The following is a 20,701-nucleotide window of genomic DNA, read 5'->3' as shown; positions in this document are numbered from 1 at the left end:
TGTCTTGTCTTGTCCTGTCTTGTCCTGTCCTGTCTTGTCCTGTCCTGTCTTGTCTTGTCTTGTCCTGTCCTGTCCTGTCCTGTCTTGTCCTGTCCTGTCCTGTCCTGTCCTGTCCTGTCTTGTCTTGTCCTGTCCTGTCCTGTCCTGTCCTGTCCTGTCTTGTCTTGTCTTGTCCTGTCCAGTCCTGTCCTGTCCTGTCTTGTCTTGTCTTGTCTTGTCCTGTCCTGTCCTGTCCTGTCCTGTCCTGTCTTGTCCTGTCCTGTCCTGTCCTGTCTTGTCTTGTCTTGTTTTGTCCTGTCCTGTCCTGTCCTGTCCTGTCCTGTCTTGTCTTGTCTTGTCCTGTCCTGTCCTGTGCTGTCTTGTTTTGTTTTGTCTTGTCTTGTCTTGTCTTGTCCTGTCCTGTCTTGTCTTGTCCTGTCCTGTCCTGTCTTGTCTTGTTTTGTCTTGTCTTGTCTTGTTTTGTTTTGTCTTGTCTTGTCTTGTCTTGTCTTGTCTTGTCTTGTCTTGTCTTGTCTTGTCTTGTCTTGTTTTGTTTTGTCTTGTCTTGTCTTGTCTTGTCTTTTCCTGTCTTGTCTTGTCTTGTTTTGAATTGTTTTGTCTTGTCTTGTCTTGTCTTGTCTTTTCCTGTCTTGTCTTGTCCTGTCTTGTCCTGTCTTGTCTTGTTTTGTCTTGTTTTGTCTTGTCTTGTCTTGTCTTGTCTTGTCCTGTCTTGTTTTGTCTTGTCTTGTCTTGTCTTGTCTTTTCCTGTCTTGTCTTGTCCTGTCTTGTCCTGTCTTGTCTTGTTTTGTCTTGTTTTGTCTTGTCTTGTCTTGTCTTGTCTTGTCCTGTCTTGTTTTGTCTTGTCTTGTCCTGTCTTGTCCTGTCTTGTTTTGTCTTGTTTTGTCTTGTCTTGTCTTGTCTTGTCTTGTCCTGTCTTGTCATAACTTTTCATTCTGATGACAATGACATGCTCACTTTTCAGTCTCACAGCATCTTGCATGTTGATGATAACTGATATTTTTCTTAATGTGTGAAATTATGTTGGACGGTCATTCTGAAAACTTGAAAAAGTGGTTTCAAGTGTTTCCAAAGCAGCTGTGTCAAACTTTACATCAGTGACCTCTGAGCACCAGACACAGACTCTTTATATTCTCAAGAAAAGTAATTGTCTAAAAAGTGAAGTACCTTAAAGCACTACCAAGACTGGCCTGAGGGAGGCAGCAATGTGCACCAATGCATCTACACTGCCGGAAACACATCAGAAGAAGAAGAAGAAGAAGAAGAAGCCAGCAAAGATGGCGGACTACGATTTGACAACCAAAATAGCACATTTTCTGGACCGGCATTTGGTTTTTCCTCTTTTGGAATTCTTGTCAGTGAAAGGAGTACGTGAAATGTTGTACTATATTACTTCTCGCTATGATATTAATGTTTATATTTGGGTATTTATATCGTAAAACACGGTTGTTTCTTGCACCGATTGGACTCAGATGACTAGCAGGCCAACTTCGCAGTCATGTCAAAGAAGCTCGTCAGCTGGCAGGACACGTTGAATTTATTTATATTTATTTATATTTTCTAATTTTTCTCTCATTTCTATTATGTTAGAAGTTAGCAATAGTCTATGTCAACGCTTACCATGAATAAAGACGTATTTAGGGCATTGATAACTACCTTGTTGTTGTTGTTGTTGTTGTTGTTGTTGTTGTTGTTGTTGTTAAGAGATGCATTCATGTCTTGGTTAAACCTGGGCAGATGTTATTGAACTTTCTTAGTCTGCCACATTTGTAAAGTGCGTTACAAATTAAATGTATTATTATTATTATTATTATTATTATTATTTATTAGTACATTTGACTGTGTTGTTAACGTGGTAATAATAATAATAATATAATAATAAATTAGATTTATATAGCGCTTTTCTAAATACTCAAAGATGCTTTGACAGGAAACAACAACAAAAAAAACAAAGCAAAAACTAAAAAAACTAAAAACTAAAAAAACAAAGCAAAAACAACTTAATCTTTCTTTGATTCTCGACAGATCTACAATGAGAAGGAACTTCTTCAGGGGAAGCTGGACCTGCTCAGTGAGACCAACATGGTGGACTTCGCCATGGATGTTTACAAAAACCTGTACGCCGACAAGGAAATCCCACATTGTAAGAGAGGAGCACTCCTTTGAATGTGTTGTTATACATTTCTTTATGAAGTATCTGTTCAGCAGTGAAGATGGTAAATATAATAAGCAAGTGAACAGGGACTCAGTCATGTATTTTATTATTAATAATAATAACAATAATAATAATACATTTATTTATTTATAGCACCTTTTAAAAACACAGGTTTACAAAGTGCTTTGACAAACAAGAACAAACTAAAGCAAACACAGAAGAACATAAACAACAGCAAGAACATAACAAATGCAAAATACTAAAAATAATTAAATACAATTCAACAGAAAAGAACCCAAAGTGCACGATACCCAACAGACATATATAACCCGACCATCACAAGAACCATCATAAGAACCATCACAAGAACCATCACAAGAACCATCATAAGAACCATCACAAGAACCCAGGCAACACACTTGCTGTGTTAACAAATATATGCAAAATAGAAAAACCTTCACACATCCATTTTATAAGACAGGTGAGTAGGATTATATTTTATTTTTATTTAACCTTTATTTAACCAGATAAATAACCCATTGAGATCAGGATCTCTTTCACAAGGGTGACCTGGCCAAGAAGGCAGCAGCACACGTCATAAAAAGCATTACATGATAAAGAGACAGTTTACAAACAATAAGTTAAGAGAGAACAACGATTTACAATGTGCAAATTTATTTACAGATAAAGTGCAGAATCTTGATCACGGATTACAATTCAGAAACACATCAGGCACTGTCCAATTGTCTCGCGCATTTTATCTTTTAAGATTGAGCCAAAGGCTTCAAGCGAGATGAGCTCCGCCATTTTCAAGTCATTTTGGAGAAAGTTCCATGCAGTGGGAGCAGCAAAACTAAACGCTCCGTGCGGACACGAGGCACAGACAGTTTAAAGACATCACAGGAACGCAAGGCATAGTGGCTTCTGGTTCTTTGAAGGTATGAACATAAGTAAGAAGAGCTTTATAAATGAGCTTCAGCCAGTGTATATGCCTGCGCACGTTCAAAGATGGCCAATCTGAGTTAGTGTACAGGTCACAGTGATGAGTGAAGCGTCTACAACCAGTCAAAAATCTCAACGCACAGTGATACACGGTGGCCAATGACTGTAAACATTTGGCAGAGCCGCCCATAAACATATAGGAGATCAAAAAGTTGAAAGTAAACACCTGCACTGTGTGCAACTTGCAAGCAAACATGTATTAGCAACGTTTCAGTAGTAGGCCTTTAAGTAATGTTTACAGAGGCAACATTTCCCAAATCCGATCCGATCCGTTCTGATTGGAGATTAGGACTTCAGTGTTTACATGGATGTTGAATATAGTGATCGGGATTAAGACATGCATCAAACATTTAGTCAGATTTTTAACCATTTTGAAACGATTTTATCTGCCTGAAATAGCAGCAAAAGAAGCGGTTCCTTCATGCTAACTAATGTGCTCTAACTCGCAAGAAATTGATCTCAGTTCTTTGATAATGGAGGTATGTGTTGTAAGCAAACCCTGCTGTCCGTGCACATTTTAAGATTGTGCTCCTCCGCTCTCCGCCCTCGCTGTGCAACAGAGATCTCATTCTCGTCCTATTTTGCATCTGTGACTTTGGAAGTCTGTGTAGAAAACTCAGGAGTATATAATTGAATAATAATACATGAACCAAGACACTGTGGGATCAAGCGTCATGAACCTTCTTATTTCCTCCGTGCCTCTGAGCTACACACCAGTTAATTGTTGTCATAAAACCTTTTTCCTTAGGTGTTTGAGTAATTAATTTTAACCTTTTAATGTTTAGTTATTGAGGTCAGCTGCTTTTTTTAATGTCTGTATGTAGGCGTCACCAACCCTCATGTAATCACATTCTGTTAATATGAGGACATCTGATGTTTCAGCTCTGAGGGAGAAGAGAACTTCGGTTGTGGCCCAACTGAAGCAGCTCCAGTCAGAGACGGAGCCAATCGTCAAGATGTTCGAGGATCCCGAGACCACCCGACAAATGCAGTCCACGAGGTCAGAGCAAAGAAATGTAAAAAAACAATTAAAAATTCATCACTCTCAAATACTTGGTTAAGTGTACACTCACTGTGGCACTAGTGGGGCAAATGACAACACGGTTCGGATCAGATCACAGATTTTTTATCATGGATCGGAACGATTTTTTCGGAAAGGGCATAAAAAAGTCAGAGTCAAGTCATATTTATTTATAAAGCACATTTAAAAACAGCTACAGCTGACCAAAGTGCTGTACACTGCATTAAAAAAAAGAAGAAGAAAACAACTTCAGATCTCAACGTCCACAAGAGAGAAATATATATATACAAATATAAAGAAAGCAACAAAGGAACCTGAAAGAAATGGTCTATTCAGGACCAGGGGACTCAAATGCTAAAATCTAAAAGTATGTCTTGAGACGGGACTTAAAAGAGTCAACAGAGGGTGCAGACCTGATTGAATGAGGGAGGCTGTTCCACAGTTTAGGGGCTTTTATTGAAAAGGCCCGATCTCCCTTTAGCTTGAGCCGATAGAGATATTTAAAAGATACCATAAAGATATTTATGATATCACTTTTCTTCTCCTCAGCTGACATGACTCAAACTTTGCATTTTAACATCAATGCAGCTCAAAATGAATCTCCTGGATTGTGTTACATCTTGATTTTATTCTTGGCTAATGACACAAGCAGTCAGATAAAGCTGAACTCCTTTTCTTTATTTAGAAAGTGTTTTTTTTTTTTTTTAAATCTGAGTACAACAGACTGTTATATAAAACAGAACTTTCCATGACCAAAACGCTCGCTTTAATCTACAGAAATCTCTTTGTTGTAATCTTTTTTTCTTGTACGAGCTTTGACGATGTTGGACATGTAACACACACACACCCTTCATTTAGCAGATGTGTGTGTGTGTCTCTACACACATTGACTACATTACGTTACTAACATTAGCTACTGATTGTTGTCACACGCAGCCACCAGCTGATCCCTGCATGATAAACACAAACACATGAGAAGAAACGGAGAAAAGTCGAAGCAGCGTTTGAAACAAAGTCACCAAACACATTGATATATCAACACTTTACGACCCGTTTCTGTGTGAAAATCAGAAAAACGTAAGTGAACATAAATGTTAGAAGACTGAGATGTATTGTCTTCCTATTCATACAGGGGGTCTCCTTCTTTTCACTGAGACTCTGCAGGGATTTAGTGGCAGAACATTTATTTTACACCATGTTTCACGTGTGGCCCGAACCGTGGAAGGTGATCCGTTTCACCACTGTGTAGAACTAACAGTACTCTAATACTTGAGAGAATATGTCTGCTGACTAATGATGGCTCATCTTCAGATTATTGATCTGTTTTTTTGTTTTTTTTCATCAGAGATGGGAGGATGCTGTTCGACTATCTGTCGGAGAAACACAATGTAAGTTTTGAGTGGTTTAATGATGTCTACACATCATTTTCTTATTGTTCAAAAAATCCACCGCAATTTCATATTTAGAGGAAGATTTGGTTTCCATAACAACAGGCTGCCACTGTTAGCCACCAGGGCTGTTATCCAAATCATCCAATCATCCAACGACACCCACCAAAGTGCCCACTATTCCCCCCCACTGATCAAAGTATCTCCTCGCAGTGTTTGTGAATGTCATTTCTGTTTGAATGTCTTGAGTTTATAATGTGTGGATTATTTGCTTTTGTTTTGATGCATCTGTTCATAAAAGATTGTTCACATCTTTTTGCATTGTTCTGAGAGGAGGATAGTGTCGGTGTGGAAAAAAAGAGACGGGCTTTGTTCTGTCTTAAAAGATGAAAGCAAGAAAGTGTCTCTTTTCTTAATGATCCGCATTTTGTCAGCCTCACAGCTTCAATTAGCTTTCTAAGCAGAGGTGCTCGCTGCTTGAAAAACAGTGGACTGCTTGTGTGACTGTATCCAGGTTTATGCACGCTTTAAAGCAAAATTCATTAAACATAGACTGTTGTGATTTATCTAATGAGCTTTTACCAGATTCATTAGAGGTAATAAATCTTTTATAAAAGGTCAAACTAAACCCCTGTATGACTGTATGGTTTTATTCAGTTTGTAGATGATCACTATTATGTGATTTGTAGGGGACATATTAAGAAAAATCCACTTGTACAGTGTTTCTGAACATATATTTGGGTAACCTGAGAGTCTACTGACCCACAAAATGTGAAATAAACCCATCCAGTCCTTTGTTTGTGGTCTGCATAAGTCTTACAACACAGAGAAAAATGCTCTGTTTCAAATTTGTTCTCCTTGTGATGTCACAGTGGGATTCTGGTAAAAAAAAAAAAAAAAATCCCCTCCCCTCCCCTGGTATCTCCACCCATGGACTCCACCTCCAGCCTAGAACAAAACTTTTGCGCAGGTCCGCCATTTTTATTCTCGTTGCAGAGGAGTGATGTCTACCTGGAAAACTCAGGGGGGGGTCGTTGCATTTAAAGAGACACACACACCAAAACGGAGCGTTCTGAGAGAGCTGGTTTATACAGGGTCACAAACCTCCTCTGCTGCTTGATTCATGTTATATTTTGACCAAAGCACAGCACATATGTTTCATTTAGACCACAGGGGGACCGTTTGAAAAGGTGGAGGAGGGGGATAATATGTCCTCTTTAAGTTTATACATCGTGTTTCTTATTTCTCAGTTTCGTCAGGAATACCTGGACACTCTGTACAGGTACGCCAAATTCCAGTACGAGTGCGGTAACTACTCTGGGGCTGCAGAGTACCTCTACTTCTTCCGCGTCCTGGTAAGAAAAACTTTAAAACAGTCAAACATTCTCATGGATCACAGAGGAGAGGGCCGTCTTCCTTACATCAAGAACTTGTCGCTCTGCTCAGGTTCCCTCGACAGACAGGAACGCCTTGAGCTCTCTGTGGGGGAAGCTGGCCTCTGAGATCCTCATGCAGAACTGGGAGGCAGCCATGGAGGATCTGACTCGACTGAGAGAGACTATTGATAACAATGTAAGGGAAGAAGGTTTTTAGAAACAGTTACAGGCCTGTGAGCTCTTTGAAGAAATGTCCAAAACCAAGATTACTGACTGATTTTGTAACTTTTTTTTCCCGCCCCTTCAGTCTGTGAGCTCTCCTCTCCAGTCGCTCCAGCAGAGGACCTGGCTCATCCACTGGTCCCTCTTTGTGTTCTTCAACCATCCGAAAGGCAGAGACAACATCATCGAGCTCTTCCTCTATCAGCCTCAGTGAGTCTCTGTCTGGGTTTTTTCAACAGATCAAAGAACTTTTTGCCTGCTGGCGCTTCATCCAGCGCTCATATTGAATACTGAATTGAGTCCTCATTAGTTTGAAGGTCGACCTGCTGTTGTATTGCTAATGACATTTTCCGAACATGAATGTTTTTTTTTTTTTTTTTAAACTTGGTGTGGTAACGAATGTCTAACAAACGTTTTTTTTTTTAAATAAAATAGCCGAGTGAATTTTCGATTGTTGCGTCGGCATCCACTGACGGCTGTGTGCTGCCCGTGTTTTTCAGGTACCTAAATGCCATTCAGACGATGTGCCCACACATGCTGCGGTACCTCACAACCGCAGTCATCACCAACAAAGACGTGCGGAAGCGCAGGCAAGTGCTCAAGGACTTGGTGAAGGTCATTCAACAGGTAAGGTCACTAAATGTTGGCAGAATGAATTTGATCTAATCAGTCTCCGGGATTCAGTCACACATGAATGACTCTGTGTGTGTGTGTGTGTGTGTGTGTGTGTCTGTGTGTCTCGCCTCTGCAGGAGTCGTACACATACAAGGACCCGATCACAGAGTTTGTGGAGTGTCTGTACGTGAACTTCGACTTCGACAGCGCCCAGAAGAAGCTGAGGGAGTGCGAGGCGGTACGGTTTGGCTTCCTAAAGTTTCTTGACAGCGTGTGTTTGTCACGCTGCTCAAACCTAAATCTCCCCCATTAAAGTGAGCCGTCTCCTGGGACTGAGGGCTAATATGAAGCTTCTCTTAGTTATGGTGCTCTGATCTCCTGAGTCCCTCTCTTTTAACTTTGCTGCTATTCAGCCCCAGCAAATCCATGTCTGGCCTGATTTGCTGGCTTTAACTTTTCATTCAGTTTGATTTTCCAAAGCGGAACAGCTGTCAGATTCGGAGCTCGGTCGCCTCCTCTTTAGAAACCCTTGACTGCGGTTTTTGTAGCTGTGTTCGGGGACCACTTTGCGCGTTCGTTGAGCACTCATCAATTGGCTTTTTTTTCTCCCCTCTTGTATAAATTATGCAGTGATTGCAAAAGCCTCAACTATCCCGTCAGATGCGGAGTGTGAGCACAATGACAGCAGAGAGAAGGGGGTTCATGGAGTCACTCTGTTGTCTTTTATTCTGCTGACTTTGAATGTTCAGGGGAAATAAGAATCACATGTTTTTGTTGAATCTTCCCCCCAGAGATCATTTCTCCTCTTAATTGCTGTAAAAACATCCTCACAGGATGATTTGTTTTGCTCGTATATATTAATGAGCTCTTCTCTTGTGGGAAGTGAACTTTTTGATTGATGTGAGATGTCAGATATGGACCTTTGAGAATCCTCCGTCATGAGATGAAAAAGTACTGATTGCATTTCTAAACGGAGTATTTACCGAGTTAGCGTTCACCACACCACAGCAAAGTGCTCGTTGGATAATTGGATTTCTTGCATAATGACACCCACTTGTGAAATAATGGTGCCACATCTTCTTTCAAAACTCCAGACATTAATATATTCATGCATTTTAAGCTCTTCCCGAGATTTGAGGTGGCCAAACATCCCATTTGATGTTCCAGTGATGGTCGCTTTAAAACCACAGATAGAGACGTTGAAATTTAATCTCCTACAGAAGAACACTCTGCGAGGCTCAAGTTTGGGTGACTGCTTCATTATGCAGTCGTGTTCAGCGACTGGCAGGTTCCATGTTTCTGTAGCACGAGCTTGGCGGTAAAGATGGAGGAGGAATGTTGTGTGGCAATAAATTCTAGGTGACTCATTTTGAAGTCCGTCACACTCAAAAAATTAAATTCAACCTAACCGACAAGTTTGAAGTTAAGAAAACATTCAGAAAACGTTCAAAGTTGAGAACAATGTATTGAAAATGTTCTGCAGGTAAACAATGTAATTTGGTTTGTGGAGTGTGGCTAACGTTAGCAGTGCTAGCACCACCAGCCTTCAGTTCTTCTTGCAGGTTAACGTTAACATGCCTCTCCTATATGTGGTTAGTTACGCATTGCTTCGGTTAATTTGCTATTTTAATGTGACAAAGCCTGCATACATTTTAATCTCAGTTTTCTTGATCTGAATACTCCCAGACGCGCGGCTCTTATGAGATGCGGTCTGTTCACTTTGCTTGTTTACATCCAGGCAGTAGAGCCAGCAGAGGACGCCCGTTAGCCGGAGCTCCAGCCAGTCTATAGCCGCGTTTCCACCAAGCGGTCCAGTTCAGTTCTGTTCGGTATGGTACAGTACCCATTTATCGACGCTTCTATCGTCAGAAGTTGGGAATGTTACCAAAATAACTGATCCGTACCGTCCTACTTTTTTGATCGCCTTTTGTTAGGGTGCCAAATCCGACCCTAAAGGATCCCTTGTTACTGTGTCTTGAACGTTGAACTTAATTAATAGGGTGCTACACTGTGTTGGGCTGCTATGATGTCACATTATTACAGAGCTGACACAGCTATCTCCATCTGGCTTACACTGCGCTTTCCAAATAAGGGTGAGGTCGGCTGTGGAAACGCAAGCAAGATCAGGGTTTATTGTACCAAACTGTCCTGAACCAATCCGGACTGCTTGGTGGAAACTGTCCCGACTGGTGGGCAGTTGTGTTACAGCTTGGTTATAAATGAGCAGCATTAAGAGCCAACTTATACTAATATAAACATATTAGTGATGCGTTTAACCAACTGGTAATTCTGATGCCGATTAGCGAGGGTGCAAATAAATCTTGGGGTTTTTAAATTCATTATTGTGTTAAAGAGGCCGTAACTCCAGCTGCAGGGCTGTCTTATAAACTCTGTTCAATGTGAGCGTGGAGCGTTTGGAGCAGGACATTTTAATGTATGTGGGTTTCAAAACTTCAACAACTGAAAGTTTTTCCAGAACACAATTATTCCCAGCACGTTATTAGTGGTTGTTGTGTGGTGTTATTATGTAACGTAGTGAACTTAAAGTATACATTTCATGCCAGTTGAACATGTTGAGGGTCTGAAATTATAACCACAATGCTCATGTGGAAACATAGCCTTGTTATTTCATCACTTGTGTTTTTAAAAGAGAATCACATATAGTGGAAAATGTGCTGACAGAGAAGCTAGAACAACTTGAGGAACATGTTGTCCTTTTTTCCTGTTCTCCTCCTTACGTGAATGTTTCTTACTGTACGTGTATACTTATACTGTACTGTATAAAGTAAACCATGCTTAAAGATTCACACTCTATTTTTCCCCTCTTCAGGTTCTTGTGAATGATTTCTTCTTGGTCGCCTGCCTCGAGGATTTCATTGAGAACGCTCGTCTCTTCATCTTCGAGACCTTTTGTCGGATTCATCAGTGTATCAGCATCAGGTACGGGCCTTTTTTGAAGTTGTCAAGGTTGTTAGGAACAGAGTGTTCAGCGCTGTACAACACGAGAGAAAAAGAAATGATGAAAGAATCTTTCAACTTGTGAAGTCGGGTGATTGATTTCCGGAGTCATTTGACTTCCCAACGCTCTCAAATCTTTGGATGTTATTCACATCCCTTCAGATTTTTAAGTATATCTCAGTCAAGTGTAAAAAGAAGGGAACTTTAAGACTTGCCATGCAAAAGGATATATTCTTCACTAAAACGCCCCCTCCTCCTTCACTCTCTCCACTCAGCATGCTGGCAGACAAGCTCAACATGACGCCTGAGGAGGCGGAGAGGTGGATCGTCAACCTCATCCGTAACGCCAGACTGGATGCCAAGATCGACTCCAAGCTGGTGAGGCTCCACACTCACTCATCCAGCTCCAGTCAGACGAGCTTCAAATCACTTAGAATACATAAACATCCCTGACAAGACCATGAATATACCTGTCTGTTTATTTTTCTCTTGTAAGACTGAAAACATCCAATGATTGATTTTTTTTGTGTGTTTTTTGGGATTCTGTAATACTTTATAAAGTCTGTTTTTTATTCAGTTTTTGTGGATTAATTTCAGGGTCATGTGGTGATGGGCAACAACGCAGTTTCTCCGTACCAGCAAGTTATCGAGAAGACCAAGAGTCTGTCCTTCCGGAGCCAATTGTTGGCAATGAACATCGAAAAGAAAGTGGCTCACAGCAACAGGAATGAGGTATTTACTGTCCCAATATAACCAACTTAGTTGAATTTTTTTAACACCTTCTGAACTTGTGCCTTCATTACGCTAGAATTCTAAGACGGCAAAAACCTAGTGGCGACGAAGGCCGTCCGTGGCACATCTTGGCCAAAAAGTTGCACTCGAACACACCGCAAAGACTACAGCCGACGGCCAACCACCACGTATGCAACCACCACATGCGAGAGAGGAAATAACTCTCCATGCCAGCAGGGGGTGGTAGACCGTTGTTATGATACATGAAGACCATTTTCACACCGCTGTCGGTCACCACTCGTATTATAGGTAGCCTACTAATGGAGAAGAATGTCTGATAATAAGTTGAAAATGGCGCTGGCGTTGTCAGCCCTTGGTCTTTTAGTGGAAAAAGAAAAGAAGAGGCGACAAATAAGGAGAAACCGCATTAATGGATGAAAGCATGGATACTACAGCGGCATGCTCAAGGGGCTTTCCTGAACCTGTGTCGAGAGCTGGAGATAAATTAAACTTCCGAACAGCCAATCAGAGAGATTCCTTTGACCGACCACTGACGCTGATTCAACATGTCGATTCCGCCAAAAAAAGGCAGACAGGTAGCAACAGAGCCAAAAACTAGGGCGACAACCGCTCACCGATGGTCCAACTAGGACCGGCGTCCGACGATCTCCTTGGTTTGTTAGGCTCCCACCTCGCTGGTCTGCGTTCACATTAGTAACATCGTTCCGAGTTCACTAGTTTATTTACACACTTCGATACAGCAGGTGGCAGTATGCACGTCGTCGGTTTACAAATCTGCCAAAAAGCAGAAAGAAGAAGTAGCAACCATGGCAACCACTCGCTGGCTTTGTCAATACTGTTATTTTTTTTTTGTTATTTTTGAGACGCCAACAACGACCCTCCTCCTACCTCCACATGTACCGTACAGCTCAGAGGATGAAACCAAAAGACAGGAGCCGTTTAGAAGGGCGCACAGCAGCTCTTCAGCATCGTGTCCAGTGGTTTGTCCCCCCCCCCCCCCAGTGTGGAACAGATGTGACGTTTTCCAGGCGTTCCCCTTGATGCCGTCTCTATCTACAGCTGTACTTTTGATCCTGTCAATCACTCACAGCAGGAGAAGCTGGAGGGTTTCTAATTTTAGAACAAATCTCTTGAAGAGTTTTGAGCTTTTTAGTGGAACACCTTTTCAAATGTTTTTTCTTTGTGCTCTCTTCTTTCAGACTCCAAACTGGGCCGCTCAAGACTCCGGATTCTACTGAAAAGCAAATCAGCAACAAGACGAGATTGCACATGACTCCATTATTTTAGACTCTTTATTTATTTATTTATTTATGAATTTATTTATTTTATCTAATATAATTATTTAACTACCAGCTAGGCATAAAGTATCCCAAGGGCGAGCAGCCGGCTTTAACTCTGCATTACTCGAGTATTATTTGTATGAAGTGGACACTTTCCTCTCCATCAGAACATTTATGTCATCAGGTGTTACTTTGATTCTGAGGCGACTGTGTGAAAGAAATTATACAACCAAAAATATCATGACTCAGTATTAAACATTGTTTCCTTCACAAGACAAACGTGTGTCTCCCGTTGATGTTCATACTTGACCACTAGATGGCGCAGTTGACTAATTTTTTTTGTTGCAACATTTCACATCCGTCTCGGCCTGGATGTTTCCTTCAGCGTCTTAAGCGAATGTGTGCAGTGTTTGAGCAGTGTAAATTGATATATACGAGGGGAAAGAGACACGCAGCACGCAACCAGCCTGGACAAAAGAGACGTGCGTACTTCGATGTAGGGCGAATGATGTTGCTATGGCGATCAAATTGATGGAAAATCCTGCAATGACAAACTCACAAGACATAGATCATGCATCAGTCCCACTTTGGTGGAGGCCCCCGTCTGTTTGTCTGTTACAGTAGGTCATGCAGTAAATCTTTAACCACACCTGTGTTTTTCATATTGACTGTATAAAGTCTGCAACTCTGTCTGCAAATATTTGACTTGTGTAATATTGCAGTTGGACCAGTCTTCAGTACACACTAATGCATTATTACTGTAGTGTGCAGCCATGGGTGACATTTAAAAAAAAAAAAAAATCTTGCTAATGACTGTGAAGAAATGACAGGCATCCACTGTTATGTGTTATCAGACATCTCTGCCTCTGTTATTACCCCGGATAACTGCTGTCAGGTGTTCAGGTAAAGAGGGGAAAGTGCCCCAGGTGTTTGTTTTTTTTCTTCTTTCTGGTCTTACAGCTGTCTGGTCCATGTCAGGAATCCTTCTGATGTTCAGCCTGGGAGGGGCTGACGGGTGTACTAGCCACTCCTCAAAAAGTGTTCTCTCTATGTGCACACACACTCACACTTTTCCACGAGCCAGTAAAACACACACCACACACACATACACACAGGCAGAGAGACACATGCTTTTTTACACACACACACACACACACACTGAGAGCTGACGTGGGCTGAGGTCTGAGCCGGGCTGCTTCTGGAACAGCTGGTATCCATCTGTGGGTTGCCGTTGCTCCTTCTTCCTGCCGCTGTAGAGAGGACACAGACCGGCTCCACTGCAGCCCATTCACGCTGCAGCCTCACTCTCTGGGAAGCAAGACTTGACGAGAAAAGCATTTCAGCATGGATATCCTGACAGCCTGGGCCATCACAAACCCGGCTGCGGCCCGGCTCCTCTGGGTCCTTCTCCTGGTCCTGGCCACGCTTCTGGTCTGGCTCTTCTTCTTCTGCTGCTACAGCTGGAACCAGAGCTCCTCGCCCTCCCTGGAGAGATACCTGGCAGGTAGGTGGGCCCTCACACACCCCCCTCTCTCTGTGGACGTCTGGAGGCCTCTGATAGGCTTACAAACACGTTACTGCTGCTTAAAGATTGAACTTGAAGTCTGAGTCAGTTTCACTAAAAAAGAACACTATTTTTTTTCCCCCCAAAGTCCGGTAATTGTAAGTCGTTTCCTTTCCAAGTCTGAAGTTTTCCACATTTTCCAGAGACTGCCAGGCCAGCTCGTGTTGGCTCTGACTCTCATTCTGTGGTCTGAGCTGTTCTGATTACCGTTTAGACGTCCTTTAAGCCATGTGAGAGAATACAATGGCTCGTTTATTCTCAATAGAACAATAAAAACATGTTTATTTTTAGGACTTTACTGTGAGCCTGCACAGGCACACCTTTCCTCTAATAAAGAATGCAAAACTACACTTTAGTTTCATACCACACTCTGGACAAGTGAGCCTAATCATATGATATAAAGCTGACAATGTGACAGCATGGGTTTGCAGCGTCATGGCAACCGAATGTCAAAGCAATAACACGTGGTCACAACAGGACCAAAGATCAGGACTGCTCTCTCTCTGTCAACGTTCATATTTTACAGCAACGTCACCTTAACCTGTTTCTAGAAGCAGTTGGAGTTCTGATTATTTCTTGTGATTTTTAGGGTTATTTTATTTATTCTAACGTCATATTTCATTGGTTTCTTTCTGCACAGTGATGGCAAAGCAGTCCAAATCCAAAGCTCCGACTCAGGTGAGAAAGTGTTTTCACTTTGTTGCATCTTAAAAAAAAAAAAAGACATCCTCTCCATTCACACATCAAAATGTCACTCTTCATTCCTTACATTCAATCAATCAATCAATCAATCAATCAATTTTTATTTGTATAGCGTCAACTCATAACAAGTGTTATCTCGAGACACTTTACAAAAAGCAGGTAAAATACCTTACTCTTTGTCTGTTAACATTACAAAAAGCAGGTAAAAAGACCTTACTTATTGCTATGTTACAAAGATCCGGCCTATCCATCATGAGCACTTTAGCAAAGCATTCCTGCTCTACCTTGATGAACTTCTTTAAGTGCAGTCTGTTATCTGCATGCCAGCTTGTAATACCAGCTTCAGACTTTAGAGGTCCTCAGTTCACTTTCAATGTAAGGTACAGTCTGTGTGCTGTCATGAAACCAGTCCTAAGTTGAGAGGAACACTTCTTTACTTCACTGAAAATATTTTACAAGAACATGAAGTTCAACGGCATGATTAGATTAGATTAATATTAAAGGTACAGGACAGGACAGGTACATCAGAATTTTTGGTGCATTTCTCCCCAGAGTCAGCTCGACCAAAAATGTAAAAATGAAAAAATAGAAGAGCAACATAAAGATAAGAGCGTAGAAAAATAATTACATTGTAATTCAAACTTGTGCACAAGAAATATAAACTGCACTTTACACTCTTTTGAGCACACATTTTCTGAAAAGTGGAGCAGGCAAAAGACGGAGAGGATGGACTTTTCTCATCATTGGGGGCTTTGTTGACAGACTAGGGTCACATGTTAGTGTTAGAAAAACATGGTGAAGTGTATTTTACATAATATGTGACCTTTAAAGACTTTGTGTCCCTGTGAGGTTTTACTCCATACTACATGGAGGGACCTCAGTTAGCTAAATGCTAACATGTTTATGCTTACTGGGTGTAATGTTTGCAGTGTTCATCTTATTGGTTTTGGTTAGTGATCCAACATTTGCATAAAAGTACAAAACACAAAGTACAGATGGCTCTGCTGTGGATGTCAGTTTTGGAGGTAAAGACAAAATAATGGAGCACAATCTCACTGTGCCAAGGCCTTTCGGTGATCCTGATCCGGGTTTCCTTCAAAACAACATTAAATGACTATAAATATAAGTTTGTTTTAAATTCTGTAACACTGTCGACAAAGCAGCTTCACTTAAAAGATGTCCTCCTCAGTGGACGGAAAGGTAAGGTACACTCTTGACTTGGTAGTACTGCTACATCAGAATCAGAAATGTTTAATGAATCCCCGGGGAAATGTGGGACGTAAAGGAATTACAAAAGATATTCCAGTTCAACCTGAGAGGGGAATGAAGGCCTGAGCTAGCTTTCATAACAATCCAGTCCATGTTGAGACGTTTCTCTAGACCCGTGGTTCTCAACTGGTCTAGCCTCAGGACCCACCACCAGCTCCTCCAAATTACTGAGATTTCTTAACAAATCAGAGATTTATTTGATAAAAGGAAAGTGGAGGTTTGGACCACAACGGTTCAAAACGAGATAGGACAAAAAATACAGAATAAAACAAGCATGCTTTAAAAAGCTCTCCATAAACTGTTTGACAGAACTTTATTTTCCAGGAAGCACTGGTAACGGCTTCGCGACCCACTTTTGGGTCCCGACCCACCAGTTGAGTACCACTGCTCTAGACAACCTAAAATGTAAACATCACAGGGGTGCAAGAGTAAAAGAGTAAGTAAAAGACAAGAGGTCATCAAAATCATGATTCAACATCTGGAAGCTTTGAATATGTGTATCCAAAACTTGTGCCCATATGTCCAGTAGCTTGTTTGATTATTCAGGCTGGACCCCAACCTCTTTCCCTGGAGCCCCCTCTACCTCTTCTATCTAAAGAATCTGAGCCCCACAAGAAAAGGGATACATTACTGTCAAAATTGACATCATTTCTAGTCTACCTTGCACCCACCCGGAGATCGTTGGGCTCTCTTGGGTGATTCATTGCACAGTATATCCTGTTTTTATAACTGATGGCCTGACTCAGCAATAAGGGGAAGTAATGCATTCAATTTTTCCAGTCTTAGCAGCCGTGTTTCTTTATGAATAGAAGAGGAACTGGCATTTGATGAAGCACAAAACAAAGATCATTGTTCTTATTTTAGAGCCAGTCATTTGAAACCTCTACACACTCTGCTGCCATGAGACATTTGTGTATGTACCTCCGTTAATGTGGTGTAAAAGTCATACAATATGCAACATGCATGTTGTATATATTTAGATGAAGCCCCCTCTTGCTCTTTTAGATTCCTTCTCCGAGGATGTTGTTTATATCCTTTCATTTCTAATCTATGTTCTGTAATATTACCACCGAGCAGCTGCAGCTTTATCACGCGCCAATTCCATTACTAAGTATACTGAGAGTGGGCTCATGTTGTACAGAGCGATGTGTAACTGTGCAGCGCTCACTGAGGGTGTTTTGGCACAGTCACTGTGAGTGGAGAAGCACTGTGCAGCCATTGTGTGTGTGCGGTGAGTTTGAGAGGCTCTCTGAAAGGACTCCAAGCATGAAGCCCTTTGTCTGAGTGTCGCTAACACGGCAACAAAGGTTCAGTTCTTCCTGCAGCAGCACAGACAACGAGACATGTGAGGTCTCTGTTTCTGTGAGTACATCTGTTCTTCAGACGTAATGCAGTGATCAGAAGTTATGAAGCTGTCAGCCAGCGTGTACATCTTAAAGAGTGGGAATAAGATGCTCTTCAGACGTTTAAAAAATGTAGATACTCAAGTGCAAAGAGGACAAAACGTGATAAGTTTACTTTTAGTGAAAAAACAGCAACTGGACCGTTTTAAATGATGGATTTTGTAAATGGTTACGAGATTTCCTCGCAGACTATAGCCCCTCTGTACATCGGACGTGCGTCATAACTAATAGGCTATCTGGCGCCCCATGGCTTAATTATCTCCCAACTATATAAGATTGGTATCAGGATCACATGAGACACTTTTACATTTATACCCCCAAACACAACCATGAAATAAAATAAATAAATAAATAGGACAGTGGATAGATGGTAAATGGAGTTGAGCTTGTAGGGTTATTTTCTAGTCTTCTGACTACTCAAAGCACTTTTACACTGCAGGTCACACCTACACATTCACACACTGATGGCAGAGGCTGCTGTGTAGTGAGAACATCAAAAGTAACTAATCTCGTTCATACGCATTCATAGGCCGCAGCGGGAGCAATCTGGGGTTAAATGTTTTGCCCAAGGACACATCGGACATGTTGCTGCTTGGTAGAGTCGTCGAACCCCCGACCTTTCGACCTAACTGAGCCACAGCCGGATAGAGTAGGGAAACAGGAGAGAGAGAGAGAGAGAGAGAGTGGGGAATGACGTCCATGAACGTTCCCCTCCTGATCTGTGTGGGCTGCTGGTTCAGAGGTTACAACAGAGCTGAGGGGGGGGGGGGGGGGGGGCTTACATTTCTGCTCCTTCATGCTGTTCCATATGCAAATGATTTCATCATGAGTGCTTTGTGATTTGCATGTTCAGCTTTCTTCACAATGCAAATGTCACTCATGCATTCAAGATATTACAACTCTGAAGTGTTGACTGAGAGGTGATTCTAAACACGTCCGCTCAGTTGAAGCAACAGTTATTATGTCAATTAAGCGCTTAACAAACTTACCTTTCAAATATGCTTCAGTACTCGAGAGCAAGTAAACTCATTTGATTCGGTTCTTTTCCTCGTTAGGGAATTTAGGCAGCAAAAAAAACACAGAAGCCCGTTTGTTTACCTGACACATTTAATCATAATTATCGGCCTCTGAATAAGGAAGCCTTTGTGCTGCTCAGGCAGTGCATGCCAGATTAATATCTGGCATGCACTGCATTCAGAGCTGCTGTTTTCCAGTGCTGAAATCTTTAATTGGAGGGTGGACATTCCTCAAAGGAAACTTTAAAAAGCAGGTTAAGTTTGGAAATGAAACAAGGCCTGGTTCCAGTTCAAAAGGTGGATACTATGTTTGTGTTATTTTCCTCTGAAGCTGTATTCTTGGCAGAGAGGGAAAGCCTCTTAAACGTCATGATGTAGGTAAAGTTCACCGCCGAACCTTTACAACTCAAACTCTGCAGCCACTTATAGCTGCTACATTTTGGACATGACGATCATGTTAAATAATAAGGTAAACGTAATCAAACGCATCATGTCATTTCAGAGGAAGAAGAAGGCCAAAGAGAAGCCGGCCGCTCCTGTCCCGACAGAGGAAGTCGTGGTGAAGGATTCTGCGGCCCTTGGCCAGGAGCCAGCGTGTCCGGCAGTGAGGAAAAGGAAGAGACGACCTCTTAAAGTCAGGCTGGAAACGGTGACTGAGGAGAGATCACAGAAGGTGAGGAACATCTCTCCTGTGTGTCATCGAAGGCCTCATTTCCTGACATTTCCACTACCATTTATTTCCACTCTGGTCGATTTTAATAAGTCTCTTTTTAAAATCTCTTTGACATTTCAGATATTCAGACGTGTTTTCTTGTGATTTGGCTTTCAGCTGTTTGTCCACTGGGTATCGATGGCTGGCTAAGAGCTGATCACACCTAAAATAGTTGTAGTTCATGCTGATTTTTTTACAGTTAAACTCACTTAATTGTGATGAATATTCTTGAGTGTGGGCATGAAGAAACACAACTGATTGTTTGAGGTTTCATAAGGCGTGTTTATCTTACCTGAATTACTGCTAAAGGTATATTAAAGAGGACATATTATAGCCCTTCTCCACCTTTTCAAACAGTCCCCCTGTGGTCTAAATGAAACATCTGTGCTGTGCTTTGGTCAAAATATAACATGAATCAAGCACCAGAGGAGGTTTGTGACCCTGTATAAACCAGCTCTCTCAGAACGCTCTGTTTTGGTGTGTGTGTCTCTTTAAATGCAATAAGCCCGCCCCCTGAGTTTTCCCGGTAGACGTCACTCCTCTGTAGAGAGAATAAAAATGGGCGACCTGTGCAAAACTTTTGTTCTAGGCTGGGGGTGGAGCCCATGGGTGGAGATAACAGCGGAGGGGAGGGGATTCTTTTTTACCAAAATCCCACTGTGACATCACAAGGAGAGCAAATTTGAAACAGAGTATTTTTCTCTGTGTTGTAAGACTTATGCAGACCACAAACAAAGGACTGGATGGATTTATTTCACATTTTGTGGGTCGGTAGACACTCAGGTTACCCAAATATATTTTCAAATACACTGTGCAAGTGGATTTTTCAGAATATGTCACCTTTAAAACTATAATATTCACACACTGAATACAGTAACAGTTCTAATATACAGTACAAATTTTATGATCACCGGAGTAATAATAACCTCTAAGCTGATCTGGAGCCTCCTCCACTCCTCTCTGACTTCATGAAGCACACGGGTGATCAGGTTTGACCTTCCCCCACAATGGGAACAAAGCTGGCACAGGCACTGGCATTCGAGCCCGATGGCACGCATCATGTCGAGAACCAGGCTTCCCATGCTCATTGATTCATTCTCCAAGTGGGAGACTAATCATGTAGAAGGGCCACACAAGCAAGCAAGTCCATCATTCATGCTGTTGTGATTATGTAATGGCTCAGCACGACACTTTTTAATTCATCTCGGTACAACTTGGCCCTGTTTGGAGAGAACGGGGGAACTCTGTAAACACAACACTGAATAAAC

General features: G+C 41.7%; 2 protein-coding genes and 1 long non-coding RNA gene across 5 annotated transcripts in view; 2 read left to right on the top strand and 1 right to left on the bottom strand.

Moving 5' to 3' along the window:
* Nucleotides 1-20,701, bottom strand: part of LOC132990656 (uncharacterized) — a 316,893-nt gene that overhangs the window by 59,848 nt on the left and 236,344 nt on the right. The gene's annotated exons all lie outside the window — the stretch shown is intronic.
* Nucleotides 1,227-12,979, top strand: eif3eb (eukaryotic translation initiation factor 3, subunit E, b). Its single transcript, XM_061059999.1, has 13 exons — nucleotides 1,227-1,364; nucleotides 2,023-2,140; nucleotides 4,037-4,154; nucleotides 5,521-5,563; nucleotides 6,814-6,918; nucleotides 7,010-7,135; nucleotides 7,247-7,371; nucleotides 7,662-7,788; nucleotides 7,913-8,014; nucleotides 10,607-10,716; nucleotides 11,010-11,112; nucleotides 11,332-11,466; nucleotides 12,687-12,979. Exons 1-13 carry the CDS (start codon nucleotides 1,275-1,277, stop codon nucleotides 12,723-12,725), a joined length of 1,341 nt encoding a protein of 446 aa, XP_060915982.1. The 5' UTR covers nucleotides 1,227-1,274; the 3' UTR covers nucleotides 12,726-12,979.
* pleca (plectin a) overlaps nucleotides 13,981-20,701 on the top strand; it is a 111,473-nt gene continuing 104,752 nt past the window's right edge. For 2 of the 3 annotated variants that reach the window (XM_061060503.1, XM_061060502.1), the window contains exons 1-3: nucleotides 13,982-14,271; nucleotides 14,972-15,009; nucleotides 19,224-19,394. In XM_061060503.1, coding sequence (XP_060916486.1) covers nucleotides 14,112-14,271; nucleotides 14,972-15,009; nucleotides 19,224-19,394 — 369 coding nt within the window. In that variant the 5' untranslated portion in view covers nucleotides 13,982-14,111. Of the gene's footprint in view, nucleotides 14,272-14,971; nucleotides 15,010-19,223; nucleotides 19,395-20,701 lie in introns of all 3 variants that reach the window. The other variant, XM_061060501.1, reaches the window with a different exon arrangement.

This window comes from Labrus mixtus, chromosome 16 (assembly GCF_963584025.1).
Source record: "Labrus mixtus chromosome 16, fLabMix1.1, whole genome shotgun sequence".
NCBI classification, from domain to species: Eukaryota; Metazoa; Chordata; class Actinopteri; order Labriformes; family Labridae; genus Labrus; species Labrus mixtus.
This window is presented reverse-complemented; position numbering and strand designations above follow the sequence as displayed.

Bases quoted from the DNA above. Each gene is read 5' to 3' on its own strand.
- eif3eb (XM_061059999.1), top strand. From the start codon at position 1,275: ATGGCGGACTACGATTTGACAACCAAAATAGCACATTTTCTGGACCGG. The intron at 5,564-6,813 runs GTAAGTTTTGAG...CTTATTTCTCAG, and splicing joins ATCTGTCGGAGAAACACAAT to TTTCGTCAGGAATACCTGGA. The intron at 11,113-11,331 runs GTGAGGCTCCAC...GATTAATTTCAG, and splicing joins CCAAGATCGACTCCAAGCTG to GGTCATGTGGTGATGGGCAA.